Below are 27,969 nucleotides of genomic sequence, written 5' to 3' on the forward strand. Positions count from 1 at the left end.
TAAAGTAATAAAGATCCCCAATCCCTAGACCAGTAAACATCCAAGTAAAAACTAACTAAAGATGTATATGAATATTACATACGGTGTACGAGAGGAGGGAGGGTATGTGCGATCACAGTCACTCGATCATGCCCCTCCAAACATTGTGCAGTGAAAATGAAAGTAATAAAGATCCATAATCCCTAAACCAGTAACCCTCTAAGTAAAGACATAACAAAAAATGTATATAAACATTTTGGGGGTCATTCAAGAAACTATCTAAAAGAAAAATTGTCTTTGTTGCCCATTGCAACCAATCAGCACAGCTCTTTTTGTTTTCTGCACTAGAAAAATGAAAGCTTCACTATAATTGGTTGCTATGGACAACAAAGACAATTCTGCTTAAATCTGCCCCTATGTACTTTTATCATATCTTTGAGGAAAATCTTGTATAATGCAGCATACAACTATGAACCAGAGAACGACGTCAGACATCAGGGACAATAGGAGGGATGCACGGTCCTATATATAGATAAGTAAAACCCTGGGCTATTTACTATGTGTTGACAGGAATGTACCGGATTTGTATACATTTCATACATTTCATCATTTCTTGAGTTTGATTGAGAAATACTTTTGAATAACTCATTAATTTAGAACCTATGAATTTTTTTTTTGTAGAGCAGAATGGTCTGTGCCATAAATGTAATGCAATGAAGCATTGCCCAATTATACTGTATATACACTCAATAAAACTAAAAAAATACACCCAGATAGACATTTTAGATTACTGCAAAAGACAGAAGATATGTAAATGATTACAGGTGTGGTCTGATCAGACACTGTGTCTTGCTACAAGAGGATGGAAAAGTGCTCTCAGAGTTTACTTTTGGGTAGTGTACCTCCTGGTAAGAGGTCGTTGACTGCTAGACATGCCTCTACGGCGCGCTCAAAGGTATTTTGCTCAGTTGAGAGGCTTTGAGTGGGGATACATGATTGAACTGATAGAAGCAGGATGGTCGTTTCGATTAATTGTCTGCCATCTAGGACGCTCTGACGTAGCTGTTAGGGGGTGTCGGGAGCAATGGCAGAGCCAATTCCAGACAGAACTGCTCATCTTCTGATAACAAAAAGATCAGGCACTTGAAACCCAGCTCTTCTTTTCCCCAGAAGGCCCCACACGTTAAATGGTTGACCAAAACCTCAGAAATTTGCCTAAAGGGGGTATTACCACCTTAGACAATGGGGGCATATCGCTAGTATATGCCCCCATTGTCTGATAGGTGCGGGTCCCACCACTGGGACTTGCACCTATATCGAGAATGGAGCGGGGAGCACTGTGGCTGGAGGAGGGGTCCGTCTACCACCAAGCGCTAATCCCTGCCTCCCCCATAGAAGTGAATGTACTCTGATATTACATAATAACGGCTTGGACATGCTGGGATTTGTAGTCCCATCCTCTTATATGTCCCCCTGTAATGTGCTCTGATATTAAAGGGGCATTCCCATCTTAGACAATGCGGGCATATCGCTAGGACATGCCCCCATTGTCTGATAGGTGCGGGTCCCACCGCTGGGACCCGCACCTATATCGAGAACAGAGCGGGGAGCGCTAATCCCCGCCTCCCCCATAGAAGTGAATGGGAGCGTGGCGCACATGAGCGGCCCATGCTCCCATTCATTTCTATGGGGCAGATGGCAATGGCCGAGCCGGCGCTCGGCTATTTTCAGCGGCCCCATAGAAATGAATAGAGGGCAGCTGCGCATGCGCAGTGCACTCTCCTTCACTTTCGGCGCTCCGTTCTCGATATAGGTGCGGGTCCCAGCGGTCGGACCCACACCTATAAGACAATGGGAGCATATCCTGGCCATATGGCCCCATTGTCTGAGATCAGAAAACTCCTTTAAGCTGCTGCCAGATACCTCTGTAGACAACTCCTATGAGAATAAAAAGATCGGGCTTGTTGAAATTCAACAGCCGGAGTTTTATTTCTCACAATATCTGCCGTCAGAGAATGCGGGGACATCCCAATCCAGGCATGCCTCAAACTGACTTCTGAGTGGGTGATCCGTTTAGGTTTGGAGGTGGCAGAACAGCTGCCAGTGCCAGAACTGTACAGTAGAGCTCCATGGTGCCAGGACACTCAGGGGTGGGACAAGCGACGTCACGACACATGTTTACATATACATACACCATATATATGCAACACACGCAAATACCCCATATACATGGTACACATACATAAATACACCATATATACACTACACACATACCACCCAACTTTTAAAAAGCCTAAGGAGCTGAATGGAATGGAAGCGCTCATCTCCAGCTGCTGCTGTAATTTTAACAAACCGGATCTGGAGAACCTGAGGGAACTGGCTGAATCCCATGCCTGCGTACGCTCTTCACCTGTTTCCACGTAGTCTGCATATACACCTCTTATCTCAGGTGATCGACAGATGTTTTAAAAAGCTAATCTCCTCCTGCAATTACTCAAGTCACATTACAGCTTGTCTAGATTGAGTTTCTGGTGTAGGATTATGTAATGTACCAGTTTTTCCCATAACAATTTTTGCCCAGAGTAGAATGATGCCCCCCCCCCCCCCTCCCCTTACCTCTAGAGGCCATTAGTAGCGGAATACAACTCTAGAAGAGCAGCGGTTGCTGTAATCATCATTCTTCCATCACTGAGGCTGGGGAATTTTAGGCCGCCACTTCAAAGGATTTGGATAGCACAGATTGCGTCATGCTACATTTCAATCACAGGCCGGCGGAGACTGAAGAGCTACTTTTCTTCTTCCTTAGCTTTTCTTTTTCTTTTTTACTCATTTCTTGCCCTCTCGGAATAAAATGCATATTTTTTTGCCATAAATTAGACAATTAATGTAGCAAGGGATTTACAAATCCTAAATTGCAAAGTCATCACTTGCTGTTAGTTGACATTTCTGGAGCAGATCCGCCTGCTGGAGTCTTTTCCCATAGAGCGGCACAAAATGCAAATGACTTGTGGATTAGCAGAAGCACAAGGGTTTGACTGCACTTTTATATCCAAGTAGTATATGCCGAGATGAAATGCAAGAAGAGCTTTATGGTTAGGGTAGATGCAGTACTCCAGAGCAGGAGGTATCTGCAATGTTTTTGTTATCTACTGTACTGTATTGTTATGTATTAGTATGTAATACTATGTTATGTATTGCAACAGGGTAAAGAATCCTGGCTCAGCCCTTGTAGGAAGCTAGGTGGTGGCTGGCTCCTAGTTGATAGTTGTTCTAGGGAGAGTTGGGAAAGAGAAGAGGCAAAGTCCATGTGCTCCCTCTTCTCAGGCCTAGACAGCTTCTGAAACTAACAGATCTCTGCAATATCTACATAAAGAGAAGGAAGATAAAGAAGAACTTGGAATCTGCTTGGCCAAGCATAGTAGTCAACAAGGTAACCTGCTACTATAGCCATTCAGACTTTGCTGCAGTGAGAGACACCATTAAGACATCCCTCACACCTGGATACGTCCTGGCCAGAGGTGCTTTCAAAACCCTTTATCCTGCAGTGGAGACTACAGGCATTATTGCAAGAGTACTATTGCCCTCCATAGATTCTATTGACCCAGACCTCAGCAAGATAGTTTACGCAGAGTGCCATAATGAGTAAAGAAAAACATTTCTGGCCCGGTTTTCTGACTCCTCCACCCAGACGCTGGCCATTGCACTCTGCACGCCCCCTGCCTTGCCCCCATCCAAACACTTAACATCATGGACACACCAACTACCATTGGGCAGAAGCCTGAGAACCAGGCTTCCATGAACGGCAGTGTGTAGTTCTCCAACTGAACAAGCCCTACTAGTCTGAACAGACTTTTCCTTCAAGAGTTATAAAAAGCATATTTTCATCCAACTTTTACGGAGACAGATATGACGGTTAGATGGAATAGTCACCTGTCATCTGCGTAACTCTTGACCGAGAAATGGCATAAAAATGAGAAGCCGTTATGGATGGCAATGACATATTTATGTAAAACATGACTAAATCCGTTAACCTCTCGCTGCTGGACGCCATCATTTTCCGTAATTCGTTTTATACATCTTTAATTTCCACGTCGTGTCATTGGAAAGCTGATTCATGGAGCTGAAGGGCGATACCATAGTAATTAATAGTGCATAGACATATATTTGCCACGACGATGAGATGGGAAAAGAGTTGGCAGCGGATTATGCCGCACTGGGGGTGCAGTGTGTGGGTCTTTCGTTGCACCCGTCCCTTCCCTACGTGACCTCTGCCTCATTAGCGATCTCAGCCATGGGATACAGTCAGTGTGACCGAATGAAATGAACCGCTCTTTCCCTTTCCGTGACATTAATCTCTAACAATCTCTTTTCTTCTCCGTGTCCCTGAATGACCTAACACCCAAATCTTTTCCAGTCTTGGAAATGAACCTAAGAAATGCCTGGAGAGGAATATTTGTGAACATGAATGTTGTGGCCCCAAGGAGCCAATCAGATTCTAGTTTCCTTCATTTTAGCACCGTTTAGAACAGGAATGAATGTAAACATCTGGTTGGTTGCTATGCCAACAATCTGTTTGTTATCTATTAGTTTGGTCTGGCAGCATGTATAGAACTGTTGGGTTTTATTTGGACAGTTTATCAGTTATTGTTTATTGTTATATTTAATACTACCTCAAGACATTACTCCACCCTCTTCATTTTATGAGAGAAGTCGCTGATGCGTCACCATAATCATGCCCTCTAATAGGACACCTTTTGGATTAGTAAAATTTTGCATGTGGCACGGAGGCCGAAACATGCTTAACTTTACAGTTGGTAAATTCGGGACAAATAGGCCCCTTCCATGAGAACACCCCAAACACTGGTTATTTATTAGTGGGGCTTACATAAGCCCAAACTGTTTTTTGCATAGGACAGCCTGAATTTGCAGGAACTGTCTCAAAAAATTAGACGTGCTCTGGAAGGGGGGAGGGGGGGGTCAGGAAATGGCAGATGATGTGTCACAAAATAGGCATGACCCACATGTAAAGGGGTGTGTGTCTGTACCCGAAGGGCATCAGATTCTACTTCCTCCCGGAAGCCAGTGTTCAAAAGTTTGGCATGAACTAGACCAGGGAGCAGCGTCTAAAGCATTATTTATTCTTCAGCCTTAAAGGGGCTTGTCCAGGGTTAGAAGAACATGGCTGCTGTCTTCGAGAAACACACCTATGGGTTTTATCTGATATTGCCGCATGGCTCCATTGAAGGAAATTGGACTGAGCTGCGATATGGCCAATCCTGGGAATATGACTAAATGGGAATACCATCTTTAAAGAGGTTTATCCCATGAAGACCCTCAACACCCACCCCTATGAGCTGCTGACAGACCTGAGCAATCCATGGATGCAACCAAGTCATTTGAAAGGCTGTCATGTTAGTGCTGTATCACCCAACTGATTTAACCCTAAGTGTACCATCAGAAAGCAAATATCCCCTTTCGTAATCCAGTCTAATCCGATGTTTGTTTTTTGGGCCCACAGCTCTAGTGTATTGAAGCAGGTAGACTCTATTATGTATCCCTAATCTCTGGTTGTTGAGATATAATATTACCTTGACTATAATATCCTGTTATTTTACAAATGTGGCCTGGCGAGCCTTGTTGGCAAATTGACAAATCCAATTTGGCAGCGGTAAATTGATTATATTTTGGTTCTGGTCTTGAGTAACTCATTTATCAGATTTACAGACAGACGCATAAATCTAAAGCAAAGATTATAGGCATCTGGCTAAGGCCAAGTTCTAGGCAGTTGGACAGAATAGTGTTTTCCTTGTCCTCATCTCATAGGTGGTCTTAGCTGGACTGAGCGAGAGCGAGTGATTTATTAGCGGACGGGCGATCCGATAAACAGAAGGTCTGAGTATTTGTCTCCAAGTTATTGTATTTATGAAGGAATTGGACGATTTTCTTTATCATGATGTAAAGTGGATCTTTGGTGTTAGTTTACGAATAGTTGTGAGGATTAGTAAGAGGACACCTAGTCTCCACCCGATCCTATGTACTACTGCAATAATCTGGTAGGAAATGATAATGGCTACACTGTTCTTACCAGGGTTTCTGAACGTTATGTGCAGACGTGGTGCCGACCCCACAAAATTAAATAACGTCATACAGTATACACCTCTCAACATAACCTGATCATAATGATTCTAAGAGTACTCTATACACACATTGTATACTACAACTCCCATCATGACCTTACCACTGGAGGTGATCATAATGATTCAATAAGTACTTTATACATACACTGTACAGTCGTGGCCAAAAGTTTTGAGAATGACACAAATATTAGTTTTCACAACGTTTACTGCTAAACTGCTTTTAGATCTTTGTTTCAGTTGTTTCTGTGATGTAGTGAAATATAATTACTCGCACTTCATACGTTTCAAAGGCTTTTAATCGACAATTACATGACATTTATGCAAAGAGTCAGTATTTGCAGTGTTGGCCCTTCTTTTTCAAGACCTCTGCAATTCGACTGGGCATGCTCTCAATCAACTTCTGGGCCAATTCCTGACTGATAGCAACCCATTCTTTCATAATCACTTCTTGGAGTTTGTCAGAATTAGTGGGTTTTTGTTTGTCCACCTGCCTCTTGAGGATTAACCACAAGTTCTCAATGGGATTAAGATCTGGGTAGTTTCCAGGCCATGGACCCAAAATGTCAACGTTTTGGTCTCCGAGCCACTTAGTTATCACTTTTGCCTTATGGCACGGTGCTCCATCCTGCTGGAAAATGCATTGTTCTTCACCAAACTGTAGTTGGATTGTTGGAAGAAGTTGCTGTTGGAGGGTGTTTTGGTACCATTCTTTATTCATGGATGTGTTTTGGGGCAAAATTGTGAGTGAGCCCACTCCCTTGGATGACACAGGACTGATGGTAGCCCTCCCCTTTTTCCTGATGCCCCAAACAATCGGAAAGAGACTTCATCGGAGAATATGACTTTGCCCCAGTCCTCAGCAGTCCATTCACCATATTTTCTGCAGAAGATCAATCTGTCCCTGATGTTTTTTTTGGAGAGAAGTGGTTTCTTTGCTGCCCTTCTTGACACCGGGCCATCTTCCAAAAGTCTTCGCCTCACTGTGCGTGCAGATGCGCTCACACCTGCCTGCTGCCATTCCTGAGCAAGCTCTGCACTGGTGGCACTCTGATCCCGCAGCTAAATCCTCTTTAGGACACGATCCTGGCGCTTGCTGGACTTTCTTGGACACCCTGAAGCCGCCTTAACAAGAATTTAACCTCTTTCCTTGAAGTTCTTGATGATCCTATAAATTGTTGATTGAGGTGCAATCTTAGTAGCCACAATATCCTTGCCTGTGAAGCCATTTTTATGCAACGCAATGATGGCTGCACGCATTTCTTTGCAGGTCACCATGGTTAACAATGGAAGAACAATGGTTTCAAGCATAACCCTCCTTTTAACAGGTCAAGTCTGCCATTTTAACCCAATCAGCCTGACATAATGATCTCCAGCCTTGTGCTCGTCAACATTCTCACCTGAGTTAACAAGACGATTACTGAAATGGTCTCAGCAGGTCTTTTAATGACAGCAATGAAATTAAGTGGAAAGTTTTTTTGGGGATTAAGTTAATTTTCATGGCAAAGAAGGACTATGCAATTCATCTGATCACTCTTTTATAACATTCTGGAGTATATGCAAATTGCTATTATAAAAACTTAAGCAGCAACTTTTCCAACTTCCAATATTTATGTAATTCTCAAAACTTTTGGCCATGACTGTATATAGTACAACTCCTAACATGACCTCACCACTGGCTGTGACCTTAGTGCCCTAGAGCAAGGGTACTTTGGACTATAGATGTTTGTCGACATTTGCCCATATTGCTACTATGCAAAGCCATGGACTCAGTACTTTAGTGCACTTTGAAGGGTTAACTTGTACTGTAAGTTATGCTGTTGTGTGCACTTATACTATTTGATATTATTGAACTGCATTTTATATGTCTATTGTAATATATACTGTTTATTTGCACTGTAAATGCACTATATTTGCACTGCACTATGGAAAGGGTTAATCCACTGCCAGCTAATACTGAGAGACTTTGGAACTTTCTACTTATGCAAAGTTTTGGAGGGGAAAAACAGACACAACTGTCGGGTTTAGCTCTGTTGTTTATGTCTGAAGACTTTTTTATGTCTGTAAAAAAACACATCATTCCCGTAGACTTGCACTGAAACTTTATACAAGTCTATGACAGACATAAGTTTTAACAATGTTTGCATTTAGGCTGTGATTCTCCATTCCACCCCTTTCACTAATAGGTTCCAGTTTAGCTAGCAACTGTATAAAAAGAGAGTAGTCAGAGCCCCTAGTTGTGTGCAGATAGAGATCGGTGTTTAGTAGGACAGACTCTGCCAGATTGCATGAATTACCAGAAGAAGACACTGAGATGAGGATGCTGAGACACAGACCCTGGGCCACCAGCCTGTGGCCAAGCTACCAGCCTTCTGAGAGAGACAGCTAGCTCAGGCCTTTCTGCAACAAGCAACCTTCTGCCTGGGAAGAGACTGGAGAAGTCAACTCAGTGCACTGCCTGTATGGTTTTGCACTTGATTTCCTCCAGTAAAGAAGCACTCTGGTTAACTGCAAATCTTGACTCCCATTGGGGTGCACTATTTCTTACCACGGATAATTTTTGACTGACCTTTGTATACTACAAAGCCGTATGCACTCCATGTGCTGCTGGACCGTGCCTCTTTTAGGTGCTGCATTCACCTCTAGGAAATTCCTTCTTAATATGGAACATGATGAAACAGGATAATTTTTTGGATTAAATCGGGAAAAAACTTTATGCCTCTGTTTGAACAGGCGTACAGTGTAGGCCCCATACATTTCTCTGGGCACAGTATCCAGATCCATACGTCACCACGGTCACTTCTATGAGCACACCCTCAACAGACCTCAGAGCAACTGGACCAGACCTCAGATTCCCCCGGCAGGCAGTGGTGAAGCCATTCCATCATGTGATATGACATGGCAAGATGTACGAGTAGACATTTTTCCGAGATTATCCAGCTTTCCTTTCTTAATTGTGATGTAGACGTCTGTGGAAATCTCCGACCTCTAAAGTGACAAGTTGGCCTTTAGCGTAGACGCATCCTTTAGATGCTCACATAGATTGCCAAAGGAAAGAAAATCAGACGGAGATTGTGTAATAAGACGTCTGATGCAACCCTGTACCTGTAAATTAAGCAGACCAGTCAGCGCTCTCCAGCTGCTGTGAAACTACAACTGCCAACAGGCTGGGAGTTGTAGTTTTGCAACAGCCGGAAAGCCAAAAGTAGCACACAATTTGATATTTAAAATAACCTCCTTTCGTCCAAAAACAGCACCACTCGTCCTTAGGATGTGCCTGCCAGTTCAGCTCCATGCAAATAAATAGGGCCGATCTGCAATACCAGACGCAACCTGTGGACGGGAGTGGCACTGTTTCTTGAAAGAAAAAGCTGATTTATTGTTCTAATTGTCTTTTTAAATTTCTCTAACTAAGAACTGAGAAAGCTAAAATGAACGAGAAGAATGGCGGATTCTGTGGATCTTTTCAACTTGGGAATTTCACAGAGTAGGAGATAAGTGTCTGATTGGTGGGGATCTGACCGTTCGGACCCTGCCTATCACGAGACCAGGGGCCCATGCCCTGCGCATGCGTGTCTGATGCTCCATTCCGGAGATAGCTGAGTACAAGTGCTTGGCTATTTTCGGCAGCCCCATACAGATGAATGGATTGGCAGTGCACATGAGAGATCACCTCATCATTCAAACAGGGGAGCATGGGCCCCTTAATCATGATTGACAGGGGTCACAGTGGTGGTGGGGCCCCTGCCAATCAGACACTTATCCCCCTATCCTGTGGAAAGGGGATACACTGACTTAATGGGACGACCTCTTTAACAATGGTCCCCCATTTAGGACCATCGTTCAGAGTGGAGATTGGCTTCAAAAAGTAGCTCTCACACTGGAGGACTCAAAAAGTTCATGCCTTACATGAGCGGTTCATTGATACCTAAGCGAACAGTGGGGGCTCTACATCGACACTTGTTGCAGCGTCCCCTCCACACAGTACATTTTCACCTCCCAGGGTGCCCTTCTAAGAAAAAGAGAAAGGGGACAACCCCATTTCCTATTGTATTTGCAGTGTAGAAGTTCTGCTTTCTCTCCATACTTTTATTTATACCCTCTTTGGCGTTTGGGCAGGAGGCTAACAATAACAGCTTTATGATATCTTGAGTTCATTGAGGAAATCCGTCTCTGACAATCACACGGCTCATTCACAGAGGATACAGGACGTGGAAAGTTATTTTTCTAAGCCCAGGCTTGCTGCCTATTGCAACAGGTTTTGGCAAGGGGCATTGTTGGCCGTCGCTTTGGAATTATCTTTGGTGTTCGAAGATGAGTAATGCCCAAAGAATAGTAATTACGAATTGTGAATCATGAATCAGGCGTCCAGCAATGTAGGCTTATCAGATAGGTAGCTCCTGGAGTTGACCCAGCACAGTCATGGCTACTGAAATTTAAAGGGGTTGTCCACTTTCCTGTAAATCTATTGCATTCAACATATATTGTAGTGATGTAAATACCCGTATGTTTTCCAGCTTTCAATTCTTGTGCACTTTGGTGTTCTCTACTTGCTGCTCTGAACATAAACACAGTCAGATATCCCCTGGACAAGTGCTGCTGTGTTGTCACACCGTGGGGTGGGGGGGGGTCGTTGTCTTCTGACCAACTTTCCCATGGCTGTATGCCTGATCCTATTCCTTTGTCTCTATTGTGCATGCTCTGGTCCCAAAGACTAGGGCATATGTAGTATAGAAACTTACCCCCTGTCTCCCATCCATGATACTATATTGGCGCATGCGCAGTAGACTCAATATATATATATATATATATATATATATATATATATATACAAATATAATACTGCTCATGCGCCTATGTATTGTCCTGGATGCACAGTGGATGGGAAGACAGTGAAACCGTGAAATTTCTACATGCCTGGTCCTTGGATTCAGGAGCATGCGCAATAGAGACAGGGAGATGGGAGCACGCATATAGTCATGGACGGGTTGACCACCAAAGTGAGACATCATTTGGAAGGGCTTCAGCACTTTTCCAGGATACATTTTAGGGTAAAAGTCCAAGATACAAATGTAATATGGCTCTGTCTCAATCACATTGAGAAAGATGATCTGCAGAAGGTTCAGAGGTGGCAACTAGGTTAATCAATGCCAATCAGTAGCTGCAAAAGCCCAATTTTTTAATGTAATTCTACTCAGTTTTGGGCATCTTTCACGAGTCCGTGCCCTTGTTGACAGACATCTGTAACAAGATGGTCAGTGGTTCATTCGTGAAGATGTCCATGATGAATCCGTGTTTGGTCAGTGTGTCTGTTCTTTGCCCTCCATGTGTAAACTGTATTCCACGTACACTGCTAGGCTGAAAATTGGTTTCCAGAGCATCTCCTAGCAATGATCTGGGAAAGCCACTGACTAAAAATGGATGATGTCCGTGATAGGTCCATGGTTTTCATGCACCGATCGATAGTAATATGTGTGAGGGATCCATACCCATAGATGCATACTTCCAGGATGTCACCACGGATCCATGGTCAGTGGAAAACCACTGATGTGTGAATACACACAATAAGGGTCCATTCAATAAGGGCCCGAATCCGCAAAACACAGATACTGGCAATGTGCGTTCCGCACATCGCCGACCGCACATCTCCGACACTCTCATAGAAAATGCCTTTTCTTGTCCACAATTGCGGACAAGACTAGGACATGTTTTATTCTTTTGCGAAACGGAAGTGCGGATCCGGACAGCACATTCCGGCCCCATTGAAAATGAATGGGCCCGCACCTGTTCCGCAAAATTGCGGAACGGATGCGGACCCATTTTGCGGACGACCCTAAAGTGAATAGATACGTGAGAGGTGCTTGAATACCACGGACAGCACACATACGCAATTCACTAACATGTGAAAGGGGCCTAAGACTACTTTCACACTAGCGTTTTAGTTTTCCGGTATTGAGATCCGTCATAGGGTCTCAATACCAGAAAAACACGCTTCTGTTTTGTCCCCATTCATTGTCAATGGGGACAAAACGAAACTGAACAGAACTGAATGCTCCAAAATGCATTCCGTTCCGTTTGGTTGCGTTCCCGTACCGGAGAGCAAACCGCAGCATGCTGCGGTTTTCTTTCCATCCCGGGATGTGGAGCAAAACAGATCCGCCATAACCCACAATGCAAGTCAATGGGGACGGATCAGTTTAACTGTGACACCATCTGACACAATAGAAAACGGATTCGTCCCCCATTGACTTTCAACTGAGTTCATGACTGATTCGTCTTGGCAATGTTAAAGATAATACAACCGGATCCGTTCATAACGGATGCAGACGGTTGTATTATCAGTAACGGAAGCGTTTTTGCTGTGCCCTGCCGGATCCAGTAAAAACGCTGGTGTGAAAGGGGCCTTATGAATCCAGCTTCACGTTCGAGCACAGTTTTGTGCAGCACAATGTAGAAAGATGTTAATCAATGTCAATTAGCTGCTGCAAAAGCAACATACATTTTTAAGTTAAAGCCAGAGATTCAAATGGAATATCACTTGTAGGAAATCTTGTGACAACTGGAGATCGTATTGTGCAGCACATTAAGAAAACATTTCAGAGGTTAAGGAATGGAAGGTCCGGGTTACAGGGAAGGAAATTTGTATTTGCACACAGTCCTCTGGCACTCAATGTCAACTGATCTCTTCAGGAGCTCCTACTGCTTTTGATTTAGATGTATTGCAGGTGATCAAGGCTGGTTAATGTGGCTTTCGAAGAGGAACATTCGGAGGCCATATTCTATTCCTGTTGTCTCTACAGACCGGCGTTTTATCTGGTCGTGCAGGGTCCATGGTGATCTTTACCTTTCTTTGATCAGAAAAATTACAATATTTTGAACTTTTTGTTTTCTTCTAGGAAAGATTTCAAGTGAAGAACCCTCCTCACACCTACATTCAGAAGCTGAAAGGGTATCTAGATCCAGCAGTAACAAGAAAGGTAGGAGACGTGAAATCCTTCAGATGCTCTATGACTGCTCATACATCATACTCGAGAGAAACGGAGAGGGGGGATGTATAACGGAAAGTTCTTGCAAGAAAATGCAGAACATTAAGAAATATTACAGAGCCAACAAGAGGCCCCTTATGTGTATGGAAAAGAAAAAAGTGGTGGAAAAAAAAATAATATATATATATTTTATAGCAACTTTACTGAGTAGTAAATGTAACCATTACTATCCAGACAAGCCAGATGTGCTCATATCCTGGGCTGATGTCTGAAAGCGGAGAGCACGGTGGATCAGATTGCCATCATTTCGATCTGAACAATCCAGTCTAGTGTTTATTACCGTATTATTTTAATATTTTCTCTTTATATTGTAAGGGTGATCTTGTGGGTACTGCCCAATGTGCCCATGGGTGCTGTAATACGCAGTCCTACTCCCGTGGCTACTGCCGGGATTGGAGATAACGCTGATCCTGACAGTTTAACCTCCTATCAACCTGTCAGTACCCCCACAACATTAAAATAGGCTCGGTCCTGGGGTTAACCTTGGTAGGAGTAAACTGTCCACTGGGGTTCTGGACAGTAAATGGCTTTGGCTCCTTACCTACCCCCATCGTAATAATTCACTTTGAGCAGGGTTAACATGCGTTATAGTAGAGTTTATCTCATGCGTATCATTAATGCATTTGACTCAAAGGGTGAAGCCCCATTTGTTGAGAGTCCTCAGGTACCCACCATATACCCGAGTGGCAGGTCCTTCCATAAATATTGACAACATGTGGTTGTAGCCAGTACAATATGTAATGCAAGTAACAAAATGGCACCATCCTAATGATATAGCCCATGGGGAATGGGTTGATGTGGCCACAGAAAGATGGCCAAAAGTAGCTGCACAGAGTCCGCATGTGGCCATAGCTTTGAGCCAACAGTCAATCAATACCCCCCTTTGATGTGGTGCAAAGATTCAGAATCCAAAAAGGGCACTAATTCATAACTTTTTGACCTATAGGTACTCATAACCCCTTGAAATATTGTTTTCATCCCAAGTTTTATTTTACATCTTTTCCGCAGTTAGGATTTTACTGCATTTGACAACTATAAGCAGGGAGTGGCATTTAATGTCTGGGAAACCTAATGCCTAGATTTATTATGATGCGTATATTAATTATAGGCACTCTGCCCTCAGGCAAAATTGAGCACACCATTTTCTAAGAACAATTCAATGTTTGTATACCTTACCTTTTAAAGGGCATCTGTTAGCATGATCAATGCTATCAAACCACCCATAATGTCTGGTAGGGCCAACCCTGCCGATTAAAATCATAGCTTTTCGGAGTAATAAGTGTTTCTAAAAATATGCAAATCAGGACTTTTATACTGATGACCTATCCTCTAGATAGGTCATCAGTATCTGACTGTGGGGGTCCGACACCCGGGACCCCCATCGATCAGCTGTTTGAGAAGGCAGCAGCGCTCGCAGTAGCGTTGCTGCCTTCTCTAGCTTTTCCAAGGCTGTGTGACGACATGTTGATCGGTCAGATGGCCTAGGCTGAGCTCAGCCCCATAGAAGTGAATGCGATACCAAGCATAGCCGCTATGCAATGTACAGCGCTGTGCTCACAAGAGCGCCGGTGCCTTCTCAAACTACTGATCAGGTACTGATGACCTATCCAGAGGGCAGTTCATCAGTATAAAAGTCCTGGAAAGTCTTTTTAAGTGCACTAGGGGCAGGGATCTAGCCATTCAGTGCACCTTAGCTCTTCCACTGTGTCTCCCTCAACATCCCTCCTTCCATCTGGACACCTGGCCCTGTCAATCAAATGGACTGGGGATTGTCCTGGGAAGTAGAGTGGAGGCGCTACGGTGCACTGAGGAGCTTTGGCCCACCCTATGTGCACTTAACCCCTAATTTGCATGTTCAGGGGATGAAAGGTAGGGTTTTAAACAGCAAGGTCAGCATTGTCAGGCATTCTACCTGGTTCAATAGGGTTGAACCTGCTGACAGATGCCCTTTAAAATAATACATTGCTTTTCATTGATTGATGGATTGTGCCATTTTTTTCTATACTTCCCTAAATGTTTAATATTCTATGAAATTACCAAGGTGGTCTTTTAACATCACTTCAGACATATTTTGGGGGTTACGGCATGTCTGTGTAAACTATTGAGCTTGTCGGTTTATGTGCGGTGGATACATTGACGATGTGTATAAAACCACGGTGATCCGGAAAAGCCGGTGTCTCCACTGCACTCCTCTATAATTCCATCTGTAAAGTGTGAGGAGATCTGGGTCAGGATTACATCACAACTATGTCAGGTTTGGTTGGAAACTAAGATTTTCATTTGTCTTGTTATAAAAGGGAAAATTGGCCGAGCGACAAAAACACTTTTAAATGGATGCTGGTTCATATTGAATGTACTAAGGTGAGATTGTAATTTTCCATTGCCACTGACTGCCAGGGAGTTTTCAGTAATTAGTTTCATCGGTAATATTGCTTATGAAAACACTAGTGTAACACGTGTGACCCCAGAAATGGGGACGGAGTTTTTATTACTTACCAGGTAATACGGGAGATAATTGTCACACATGGCGCCCTGTGTAAGGTCTTGTTTTATGATGTCCGTACCAGTCCACTTTCTGGCTAGACAGTCCTACCATGGCAGACAGAAAACAAGGATCCAGCAGACCGTCCAATTCTTTGATTTCTCCAGAGTTAAAGGCTTTTTTTATAGCATTTTACTCATTTTGGCCTAAAAATCATTTTTTAATTTGGTCTTTAATAGAAATATTGAGCCGTCCTGTGACAAAGGGTTAACTGTTTGTCTAGCTGTGTGAACCATACTTTTACTTTCACTTTGTGCCGGTCATCTAATAACCCTTATCTGTAATTCACTAAAGAGCCCATTGCACAGATTATTGCTAACGTGTAAATGTACCGCCGATTACCCAATGAATGAGCGAAACCCTCATTCAATGGGTAATCCAATCGGTAATCTAATCGCTGGTGGTCAGCAGATTTTCGGGAAGGAAACCTTCCTTCCCGACTATCTGCTGTAATATAGTCCCGTGTAAAGGGATCTTTAGTGGTCATAAACACTTATTTGAGCTTTAATGAGTGTTTATAATGAGAGCAGAGATAAGGAGCCGTCAGATTAGCTGTGTGATGGAGAAGAGAGAAAATTCAGATCCCTCTATTAGAGCATCTCATCTCTGTACAGAAAAAAGGGCTCCATATTTGTAATAAAGACCAATTTAAAAAAATGATTTTTAGCTCAAAATGAGTACAATGCAATAATACAAAAAAATTGGACCAAAGGTGTACATTACCTTTAAGGGAAACCGATATAAAACTTCCATATAACGCTAAACAATACATCTCCACAGTGCTCACACAATAGGGTTATTAAGTGCCTACATAATACTGTGATACAATGCTAAATAATCCTATTCCACTATGTCCACACAATATACCGTAGCTTTTCAGTTTCCAAAATAATACTGCCATACAATGCTAAATAATACTTCCCCACTGTGCTCATGCAATGCAGCTATATAATACTGTCATGCAGTATCTAAATAATAGTACCATATAGTTCTAGGATATTCTCCCACTCCATACTGCCATTGAAAGCCTTATACTCAGATTGCTTCTGGGGTCTCATTATTGGGGAGCCCTCCAGTAAACAAAAACCACATGCAATTGCCTAGTTTACCACCTACTATAATCACCCGGGTATAGCGGTACTGTTGCTCTGTACCATGATTTACACTGTAGCTGTGCTTATTTGTATTGATTCTATGTAATAACACAGTCAACTCAGTCACCTAGGAGGTATAATGAATAGGAAGAACATTTATTAACACTGGCGTTTTCCACGCTGGTCTCAAGTCCCTCTGTGCTGCCGGAGGAAGCGCCAAAGTTATGTGGAAGAGCAGGACTCTACATAAGTTTGGTGATTTCTCCAGCAGGCTGTGCGACAGACTTAACTCTACGCCATTGCTCTTGCTGGCATAGATTTAAAGGGGTTATTCCAAAAAATATACTTATGACTTATTCTCAGGATAGGTCATCAGTATCAGATCTGCAGGGGTGCGACACCCGGGACCCCCACCGATCAGCTGTTGAGCACCACAGCCTCTTCCTCATCACTGTACATCGGTCACATGGCCTAGGGCTGAGATGCAGTACCAAGCACTGCCACTATGTGATGTACGGCGCTGTCCTTGGAAAGCTGCCTGGAGACTGCATCGTTCATCATAACTCCGATGAGCGCAGGGGCTCTCTGAAACAGCTAATCGGTGCGGGTGCTGGAACTTGGACCCCCGCTGATGTAATAATGATGACCTATCCTGAGGATAAGTCATCATTATCTTTTAAAGGATAACCCTTTTAAGCCATTTTCCACTCCAAAAAACTAAAACGTTATGGAAAATGATAAATGAGCCGGGCTTGACGCAGCCATGCCCCCTCCCCTTTTTGGCGTGAGCGGGGAAGAGTTGCAAGCTGTGTAACAAGACTTGTGACACCTTTACTCCACTTTGATAAATGTCCCCCTAAATGTATTACCGAAACCAAGTATAATTCCAGTCAACTGTTATTCTTGCCATTTGGTGGAGACCTATAGGTTCCACTCCACCCAGTTGACGGCATGTGTCATTCTTCTCATCTTCTGTTCCTTTAGAAGTTTCGAAGGCGAGTGCAAGAATCCACTCAGGTTCTGCGGGAACTGGAAATCTCCTTAAGAACAAATCACATAGGGTAAGAACACGGACGGAATTTCTTTCTTTTTTTTTTTTTGGACTGGCAGGTTGACGTTTCCTGCCATTAATTGTAGTTGGTACAGGTTTGTACTTCTTTTACTGCCGGTGCTGTCTGGAGGCTCTGGATATACATCTGCTGTATACCTAATAATTACGTCTATTAGGTTTTATAGGGCTGGTTTGATGTTGCCAGATTGGTGAGCTAAGCAGTTTTCTGTGCCAAAGAGAGAAAGAGATTGGATTTGGACGCCCGCTGAAGCCTGGTTATGTTACCCATTTGTGAGCGGCTCCCCATAAGCAAGAACATTATGGATTTAGTGAAATGGAAAAACCACATCTTCAAATAAGGTTATTTTTAGCTAAAACCACAAAGTTTAGTCTGCTCTTTCCATACAAATGACCAGGCTGAGGCATGTACGAGCCATTCATCATTCCCGATCATAGGTTACTGGTCTCAGTAAAATGCCATTATTATACAGGAGAAGTCTAATATCTCTATTATTAGACCTGTGACCTCCTCATTCCAGATCTAGTTCCTCCTTGGTGCTTAGCTTCACACCTCCAGCAGCAGAACCACTGCAGCCCATGAAGACTCAAACTTCACCATCATATGTTATGTTTCAGATTCCTACATTAGAGGAATTGTCCAGGATCTAGAAAAATGCACTACTGTGTCCATTGGCTAGTGCCTGGTATTGCAGGCCATCTTAGTTAAAGGGGTTGTCCCACAAAAAATATTCTACAGTTTTAAAACCAGCACCTGGTTCCGAATACTTTTGTAATTGCATGTAATTAAAAAAAAATTCACTGAGAAGGCCGCACATGCTCAGTTTTATCTTTCAACTGCCTCCTGAGCTGTGATAGGGAGATCTGAGACACGCCCCCTGAGCTGTGATAGAGAGATCTGAGACACGCCCCCTGAGCTTCAGTAGAAAAGACACTCCCCTAGAGCTTTCAGCTTGATGCAAGTCTAGCAGAGCAATGAATGTGGAGATCTCTGGATCCATGTGAGGTACAGGCCTGGTTCTAGCTTTGTTAGATATAGATTGTCATGTCCTATATGGTGTCTGATTTTAATTTTTTACATTAGTCATCAGATAACCCCTTTAAGTAAAGAGGACCAAGTTCCAATACCAAATACATCCCATGGACAGGAGAGGCGCTTTTTCTGGAGAAAAAAAAAAAAACGAGCATTTTTTTAAAATTCTGGACAATCCTTTTAACATTATGTGCAGTTCCAGTATTTCAAGTAAATTCACTCTAAGCCAAGTCTTGCTACATACAGTTCAGCCTAATTGGATGGTCAGGGCACTTGGCTAATACAGTGACCCAATGATTAGACCTTAACTAATGCAAGTTGGATCCTATTGAACTTAAAAGGTTTTTCCAATCAGACATTTATGGCATAGCCACCTCTGGGTCTGACATTCCCCCAATCCTTGTCCCGCTTAGTGTGGTGGCCACTCGCTGCACCATCTAATGAAGGCTTCAAGGGATTATCGCATGTTTAATGTAAAACATGAAAATCAGACATAAACCACTTTCTAACAAAGCTAGAGCTAGCCGTGTACCTCACATGGATCAAGATTTCCACACATTCATTGGTCTTATTTTGAGCTGGCACCTCTAGGGGTGTGTCTTTTTTCAGAGGGCATGTCCTTTCTGCTGGAGTTCTTACCCTATCACAGCTCAGAGTGTGTATCCGTTATGCTTCAGATCTCTCCCTAACAGAGATCAAGAGGTGTGTCCTTTCTGCTGTACCTCTCTCCCTATCACAGCTCAGAGGAGGTCTCCTTTCTGCTGCAAAACTCTCCCTATCACAACTCAGGGGGCATGTCCTTTCTGCTGCGTCTCTCCACCCTGTAACTGTCACGGCTTCTAACAGTAGATCCAGCTGGTTGCAGTTGGAATGGAACTGAGCATGTGTGTCCACCTCAGGTGGACAGAGAAATAAATAAAAAATAACAAACAGCAGGTGGCGCTATACAGATACACTTTATTGAATAGCTCAGTGGCTATAATACATTTTTAATTACATGCAATTACAAAAGTATTCAGATCCAGGTGCTGGTTTGAAAAATATAGAATATTTCTCATGGACCAACCCCTTTAATGTACAATTGGCCATACATATGTAACCCCCTCTATTCACTTCTTTGATGAAAAAGCCAAGCTCCTTGCTCAACCCCCATAGAAGTGAACGGAAAGAGCTGCTGACATGCACATTACCTGGTGGACAGTAGCCGGAACCCCACCAAGCATCAAAGTGATAGCCCATCTTAGCTTTACAAGATGGGACTAGTGAGCAACTGGTAGTGCACACATGGCACGTTCCACGGAGAATAACCCTGTGCACGCTATAATGGCACGTATAGGCTACATTGGACATGTTACATTAATGTATAGTGCTCTGTGTCTGCACAGCATGGAATGTTTTTGAATCTACCTCACTATGTTTTTGGGCACTTAAAAATGAAAGAAAATAAGTAGAAACTGGGTATTTTCAATTATTCATGAAAGTAAATTATTTAGCTTTCCCACCTCCTGGGTAATTGCAAGTCACCGTTATACTTGGCTTCAGTGGACCAGAGACAGAATAAAGTACCAGTGCAAAGATAATATATGAAAAAATAAAACACGCAACAATAAAAAAAAAAGGCAGAAATCATATTCTGGCCATAATGGATTTCGCTGCATAAATTGAAGCTGGACATCCTATGTCATATCTTTCAGCTAAAGGGTTAAAGAACTTCATGGGCCGATGCTGGTATTAATAGCAGGACGCTTGCCAGGCAGCAAAGCAAAAATTCTGGGCACAATGCAAACTCTGAACTTCATAAAGGACATTTTTGTCCATACATCAGAACTGAACATTTCCTTGGCCTTCTAGTAATAGATACGCCTTTCAAATGCTAAGCAAAAATTTCCATGGTCCCCGAGCTTTGGTGTCACTGCAGCTGTTTGACCCATGGTGTCCAGATTTACTTCTCTATGGTTATACTGAATAAATTGTTCAGTATTTCCTATTTTCGGTATTGCATTTTGATTTTGCTGTGATTTCTATGTTATTTGACAGATGGGTGAGAGAATTTTTGAATGAAGAAAACAAGGGGCTGGACGTCCTTGTGGAATACCTCTCTTTTGCACAATACGCAGTCACGTAAGTAAAATCTCTGCCCACAAAGCCACCGACCTATACCCTACTTATAGAAGGTGACCACACAACTACTGTGGTGCCCATCAAAAGGGTACTCCCAGTTCAGGTTTGCAAATTATCATAGTCTTGCCACAGTCAGAACAACATTAACAAAAAGGTGAGGGGTGGAGGGTAAGGGGGTCTAACCACCTTTCTTGAAGGTTTTAGCTGCTATCCTGCATGCAATCATGGAGTTACCTGAGCCTTGCTACGGTAACTCCCCTGTGAACCTTCATCCATTGTTATTTATACGCTGTTTAATACATGTGTGTCTTATCATATCTAACTAATAGTCTGTTTCTGGACTTGGGCCAATCATATGGTAACTGAGATATCTGGTTTTATCCATTTTTTTTTTTTTTTACGCTTTTGGTTACCATTCATCCCCTGAGGAACCTAAAAGAGGGATTATAATGGGATGTCTTCAGGGTATATCAGGGTATAATAGGAGTAGGTACAGGGGACAGACTGCATCTACCTTCTGGGTGCTTCGAGAATCAGATTTAGCCTTTACAGATATACAGCTATAAAGGGCTGAGCTCTATAGCACATTTTTCAATGCTCCCACTTAACCCCCGAGCCTTTAGCAGCAGTATGTGAAAGGGCACACTTGCTGGCCAAGTTGCGGTAAACAAATTTGAAAACACCCGGCACGATCTGCTAAATGATCAGAGCACGCTGGTTCAAAAGTACCACACAATCAGCCACGTAGGCAGGATGGGGCTTGGGAGACAACAAAAGACCAAACCAGACCCTAAAATAGATTCCGACCTCTAAATTACTTCAGACTCCAGACCTCTACATTACTTCAGACCCCAGAGCACACCCATAAATTAATCAGACCCCAGATTAGACCGCTAAATTAATTCAGACCCTTAAATCATTCAGAGCCCAGACCAGATCCAAAAATGAATTCGGAACCCAGGCCAGATCCAAAAGTTTTTAGAACACAGACCAGACCCTATAAACTAATTAGACCCCAGATCAGACCTGTTTATAAACCGCAGACATTTACTTACCTCTCCTTGCTTCCAGTTTCTCTTTGTCTTCAAGGCCACTCATACAGGTCCTGTCACCAGACATTGTCACGATGCTGTGTGCATGGCCAGTAAGAGCCTGATGTGGCCCAGAGGCCTGTGGGCTCCTTGGACTATGAGGTCAAGTTGTAGCTGTAATCACTGCACCTCTTATAGTGGCTTTTGATTTTAATTTTTATTTTTTTTAAAAATTTTTCAAGGGAAAATTAGCATTTACCGTATATGGCCACCCACTGATCAGGACGGCTTCCTGTTTTAGGACCCCTATCCTCCACACTGATCTTTATTTTGGGGACCTTTTATTTGAATAGTAGTTGTCCACACAGGAAAGCCACTTTAACAAAATGTTTCAGATATATTTTTGTATTTATAAAGCCGTTCCAGGTCGTTCTGGATCTGTTTTTATGAATTGTAGCTCATGAAGCGGTGGACTAAAGACATTTTACGGATAATTGCTATTGAGTTCTACACTCTCTTTATGATTGTTTAAACTCAATGTTCCTAAATGAAATATATTTCATATTGTTCCTTTTAGGATACAACTTTGGCAACAGTTCTCGCATTATTCACTTTCCCGAAAGCTGCCATGATGGAAAAAATTTCCATTTTTTAATAGAATTACTAACATTTGGAAATGGCACACAGCACAAAGGGCCTCTTGTCTGCTGATAGTTGTGCATGAGTAAACATGACCCGACATGTACCATTTCTTGGTCACTAGGACTGAGACAAAAATTAATTAGCAAAAATTTTGTAGAATTATGTTTTTTACCTAATTTGATGACAAAATTAAATAAAATAAAATAATAAAATGAAATTAATTGTCCACTTATAATTGTCAATTATCAAAAAGGGGAAATAAACATTTTTCCTGTAACATTTTGTATACGTAAAAACAGATCTACAAATAACCAAAGCAAATATTAAAGGGGTTGACCACCAATTAGATTTTGATGACCTATCCTCTGGATATGCCTATGCCAGTGGAAGGAGCCTTCTACTTCTGGTTCCATACACATAAACAGTTGATCCGGTGTTGAACTCCTACAAATTTGATATTGACAACATATCCATTGAATAGGTCACCAGTATCAAAGGTGGCCAACCCCTTGTCCAGGATTAGAAAATCATGGCTGCCTTCTTCCAAAAACAGCTCCACAACTATTCACATTCTGTATGTGGTATTACATCTCAACCCCACTCACTTCAGGTGACCCTATGCACGAGGGATCAAAAAATTGAGCTGTGATGAAAGTAAAACCGGTTAGCCGATGTCCAACTCACAGGGGTCAAGGAAGCTGAGATATGAGGAGTTGTAGGGATTACTAAACAAGGTATGTGTGAGGACCTCAAAAAGCAACCTATCATATCATAGCTTCCTGGAGACTTGTGTGTATGTTGTGAGCTGCTGAGATACATCGCAGCCACAACAGATTTATGTAGTGGATTACCAAAAGTTGTTTATTGGAAAACCGTTCTGATTCTATATATTTTTTTTCTTTCCACTCAGATTTGACTTTGAAAGTCTGGAAAATAATGTAGAAAACAATGTTGATAAGTCAAAACATTGGAGTCGTTCAATTGAAGACCTACATAGAGGAAGCAACTTACCGTCACCTGTTGGAAATAGTATTACCCGCTCGGGCAGACATTCTACCTTACGGTACGTTGTGTTAATACTGGTGTTGTTTGCCATCAAGGGAGTCTATGACTCATCGGGTCTTGTGGAAATTAAGTTCACAACTATATCACTTCACCCACATCTGCCTTATATGATGGAGGGGTTTTCTCCGTTCAGGACCCCTCCCTTTCAGCAACAATGGAGTCTCAGGAGAATTCTGCATGGCCATGGATTACTTGTTTTGGCTTTTATCTGGTAGCTCCTTTTACTGTTCATGGTAATTCACCTCAGTTCATCCTAATTTTGGTTCTCAGATCTCAAACTTTTTACAGCGAACAATCTTTTTTTGGCAGCCATCTTGTCTAGTTTACCAAGAACCAGTGTTTCAGTATCTGGTGTAGTACTTCATTCCCTAGTTCCTTTTGAGGTGTTCAAGTCCTGGTGTCTGAAGATAAAGTACTACAAGCCCTGGTGCCTGATGGTAAAGTATTACAAGCCCTAGTATCTGGTAATATAGTACTACAGGCCCTGGTGTCTGATGGTAAAGTATTACAAGCCCTAGTATCTGGTAATATAGTACTACAGGCCCTGGTGTCTGATGGTAAAGTATTACAAGCCCTGGAGCTTTATGGTAAAGTACTACAAGCCCTAGTATCTGGTAGTATAGTACTACAAGCCCTGGTGTCTGATGGTAAAGTATTACAAGCCCTGGTGTCTGATAGTAAAGTATTACAAGCCCTAGTATCTGGTAATATAGTACTACAGGCCCTGTTGTCTGATGGTAAAGTATTACAAGCCCTGGAGATTTATGGTAAAGTACTACAAGCCCTAGTATCTGGTAGTATAGTACTACAAGCCCTGGTGTCTGATGGTAAAGTATTACAAGCCCTGGTGTCTGATAGTAAAGTATTACAAGATCTAATGTCTGACATTATAGTACTAAAAGCCCTGGTGTCTGAAGGTAAAGTACTACAAGCCCTGGTGCCTTATGGTAAAGTATTACAAGCCCTAGTATTTGGTAGTATAGTACTACAAGGCCCGGTGTCTGAAGGTAAACTACTACAAGCCCTGGTGTCTGGTAGTTTAGTACTACAATCACTGGTGTCTGATAGTAAAGTGCTACAAGCCCTGGTGTCTGGTAGTATAGTACTACAAGCCCTGATCTATTGGTATAGTTCTACAACTCTTACCCTAAGTTCAGACCTGAGCGTTTTACAGCGCGTTCCTACGCGCTGTAAAACGCTCAACACGGAGAAACCAATGATTCCCTATAGGAATGGTTCTCACCTGGGCGTTTTACAGCGTGTACGATCGCGCTGTAAAACGCCCGACGCTCAAACAAGTACAGGAGCTTTTTTTGGCGCGTTTGACGCGCGTTTGGGCCATAGACTCTTTGGACAACACTGCTGTCAATCACCCAAACGCGCGTCAAACGCGCGTTCACTATTAAAAAAACGTGCATAAAAACGTGCGACAAAAACGCGCATAGAAACGCGCGTTTGAGAAACGCCTAGGTGTGAAACCAGGGTAAGTGTCTGGTAGTTTAGTTTAGTATTACAAGCCCTAGTGTCTGGTAGTTAAGTACTACAAGCCCACAAGTCTGGTGGTTTAGTATTGCAGACCCTGGTGTATGATCATTTAGAACTACAAGCCATTGTGTCTGGTGCTTTAGTGCTACAAGCCTTAGAGTCTGGTGGTTTAGTACTACAAGCCACTGGGTTTGATATGGTTTAGTACTCTAAGGCCTGGTCATACACTTAGATGGATATTTCTCCCAACCCTCCATATATATATGCTCGCTCAGCTGTTAAAATCCTACAGCGTGCTCTTTCCTTACTGGACAGCTTCAATTGGAGAATGACGGGAGGCACCCACACATTACATGGTGAACCGGTGGGTTCGACTGTCATTAGTCTCATGTATATGGGCACCTTAAATCCTGTTGGTTTAGTATTCCAAGCCCTGGTGCTTTAATACTCCAAGTTCTGGTGCCTGTGGTTTAGTACTAAAGTCTCTTATTCTAGTGGATTAGCAAACTCATCCCAGTGGGCTCAGTAGGCTTTCCTGTCGAGGCAGGGGAGACATCTTTCTCTAGATCACTTATAATGGATCCACTTTGAGACCAGTGTTTGCTTTTACTTCAATGTATTGAATATATTATTATATTTAATTCAATATATTTTATTATCTGGTGATAAATTCCAGGGTAAAGTACGTGTTTTTTTCCAGTCTGTAATAAAAGCTCCTGATGACTTGAACTCTAAGCAGTAAACTACTTGAAGAGACAACATGTGCAAATAAGTCTGCATTACTGTGGGGTATTGCCACCTAAGTGTAAAATCAATAGTTCTGTCCGAGTGTTTGGTGATATATGGAAACAGTGTATTGAGAGGAGATTGCCTCGGTTCTATAAAGAGCGGAGCTGTATAGATCACCAGATGATTAACAGCCATGGTTTAGGCTTCAGTCACTACCTGTGTCGGACGCCAACATTACTTTATGGATTGTATGTGGCTTTTAAAAGGAAAGTGTCAGGAAAAGCCAATTGTTTATTAATGTCTTGGAGCAGGGAATGATAAGCTGTCTTATGCAAACCTTGCTTTCAGTTGTTGTTTTTTTTTTACCATTTGCTGTTCTGGGGACATAATACCATGATTACGTACTGAAGGTCATTGGAGAATGTGTGCACAAATTACGATCTGTGCTCTTGGAAAGTGATCTCAGAAAATCAGGCTTTTTCTGTTGCAAGTGGACATGAGGATAAGGGTTGGGCTCACGTCAAGTTAGGAAAGTATGTCTATACAAAAAAAGGATACAAATATATACTGTCACACTCTCGTAGGTTTCTATGAAGCAAGTACAACCCCAGTTCCAAAAAAGCTGGGATAAAATGTAAATAAATATAAATAAAAACCGATTGAGACGATTTGTAAACCTCATAGACCCATATTTTATTCACAGTAGATCAGGCATGCTCAACCTGCGGCCCTCCAGCTATTGCAAAACTACAACTCCCAGCATGCCCGAACAGCCTACAGCTATCAGTCTACAGCAGGGCATTGTGGGAGTTGTAGTTTTACAACAGCTGGAGGGCCGCAGGTTGAGCATGCCTTCAGTAGATCATAGAACAGATATCAGATGTTGAAATTGAGACATTTCCTGAAAAAAAATATGACGGGTTTTCCGAGACTTTTATACCGATGGCCTATACTCTATACTCTGGATAAGCCATCTCAATCTGATCGGTGGGGATTCGACACCCAGGACCCCCGCTCATCACCTGTTTGAGAAGGCACCGCTGCTTGCAGTAGTGCCGTGGCCTTCTTCCGACTCACCAAGCACAGCGCCGTACATTGTATGGGCCATGTGACCGATGAACGTGACGTCACTGGCCTAGGGAAAGTATTGCATCTGCCTGTAGGGAAAGGTTTATATTTGAAAGACTCATACTGGCTTATGGTATATTCTAAATTTCTTAAGGCCTCATAAACACGGCCGTTGATCGGCTGTTCCGTGCATTGTATGCACGGGCAACAGCCGTGTGGATTCTGCAGACGGATCCAGACCCATTCAACTTGAATGGGTCCATGATCCAACTTTTTTGCGGTGTGGTGCGGAGGCATGGACAGAAACCCCACAGAAGCACTCTGTGGTGCTTCCGTGGGGTTCCATGCCAACTTTCTGCATCTGACCTTTTGGACTGCGGGCCCATTTAAGTGAATGGGTCCGCATCCGTTATGCGGGGTGCACACGGCTGGTGCCCGTATATTGCGGGCCGCAATACGGGCACAGACGGTCAACAGCCATGTGCATGAGCCATCAAATGAATATATCCCCAAGAGAACATAGATTTGTGTTTGGAGAACTTGACATTCCTGCATACAGAATATACTAATAGAGACTAATAACAGATACAACAACTATAAAAGTATTGAACCTCATGGATATGAACTAATTGAATGGTAACTAACTACCTAATGAAAACTAATGAAATACTAATGGAAACTAACCACCCCTGTTCAGTCACTTTAGGCACGTTTGCTAGATGTTACAAGCTGAAGTCGGTTTTGGTCGGTATATGGGTGGTTGGCATGTGGACGTCATTTTTCCTCTTTACTCACTGCAAAAACTTTCAGGGTTTATCAAGATGGATGACGAGCTGTGAAGAGTGAAGAGCAATTTTCAAGTCCAACCACAAATGGTTACTAGGATTTGGAACTAAACCTCAAAATATCCACCCAAGATAGTCTTGAGCTT

The 27,969-nt window shown here is 42.7% G+C and overlaps 1 protein-coding gene across 1 annotated transcript in view; it reads left to right on the forward strand.

Moving 5' to 3' along the window:
• Window positions 1-27,969, forward strand: part of FMNL2 (formin like 2) — a 215,121-nt gene that overhangs the window by 111,519 nt on the left and 75,633 nt on the right. The window contains 4 exon segments of the mRNA XM_044302780.1: window positions 13,010-13,090; window positions 17,780-17,856; window positions 20,935-21,018; window positions 23,602-23,754. Coding sequence (XP_044158715.1) covers window positions 13,010-13,090; window positions 17,780-17,856; window positions 20,935-21,018; window positions 23,602-23,754 — 395 coding nt within the window.

This window comes from Bufo gargarizans, chromosome 8 (assembly GCF_014858855.1).
Source record: "Bufo gargarizans isolate SCDJY-AF-19 chromosome 8, ASM1485885v1, whole genome shotgun sequence".
Taxonomy (NCBI): domain Eukaryota; kingdom Metazoa; phylum Chordata; class Amphibia; order Anura; family Bufonidae; genus Bufo; species Bufo gargarizans.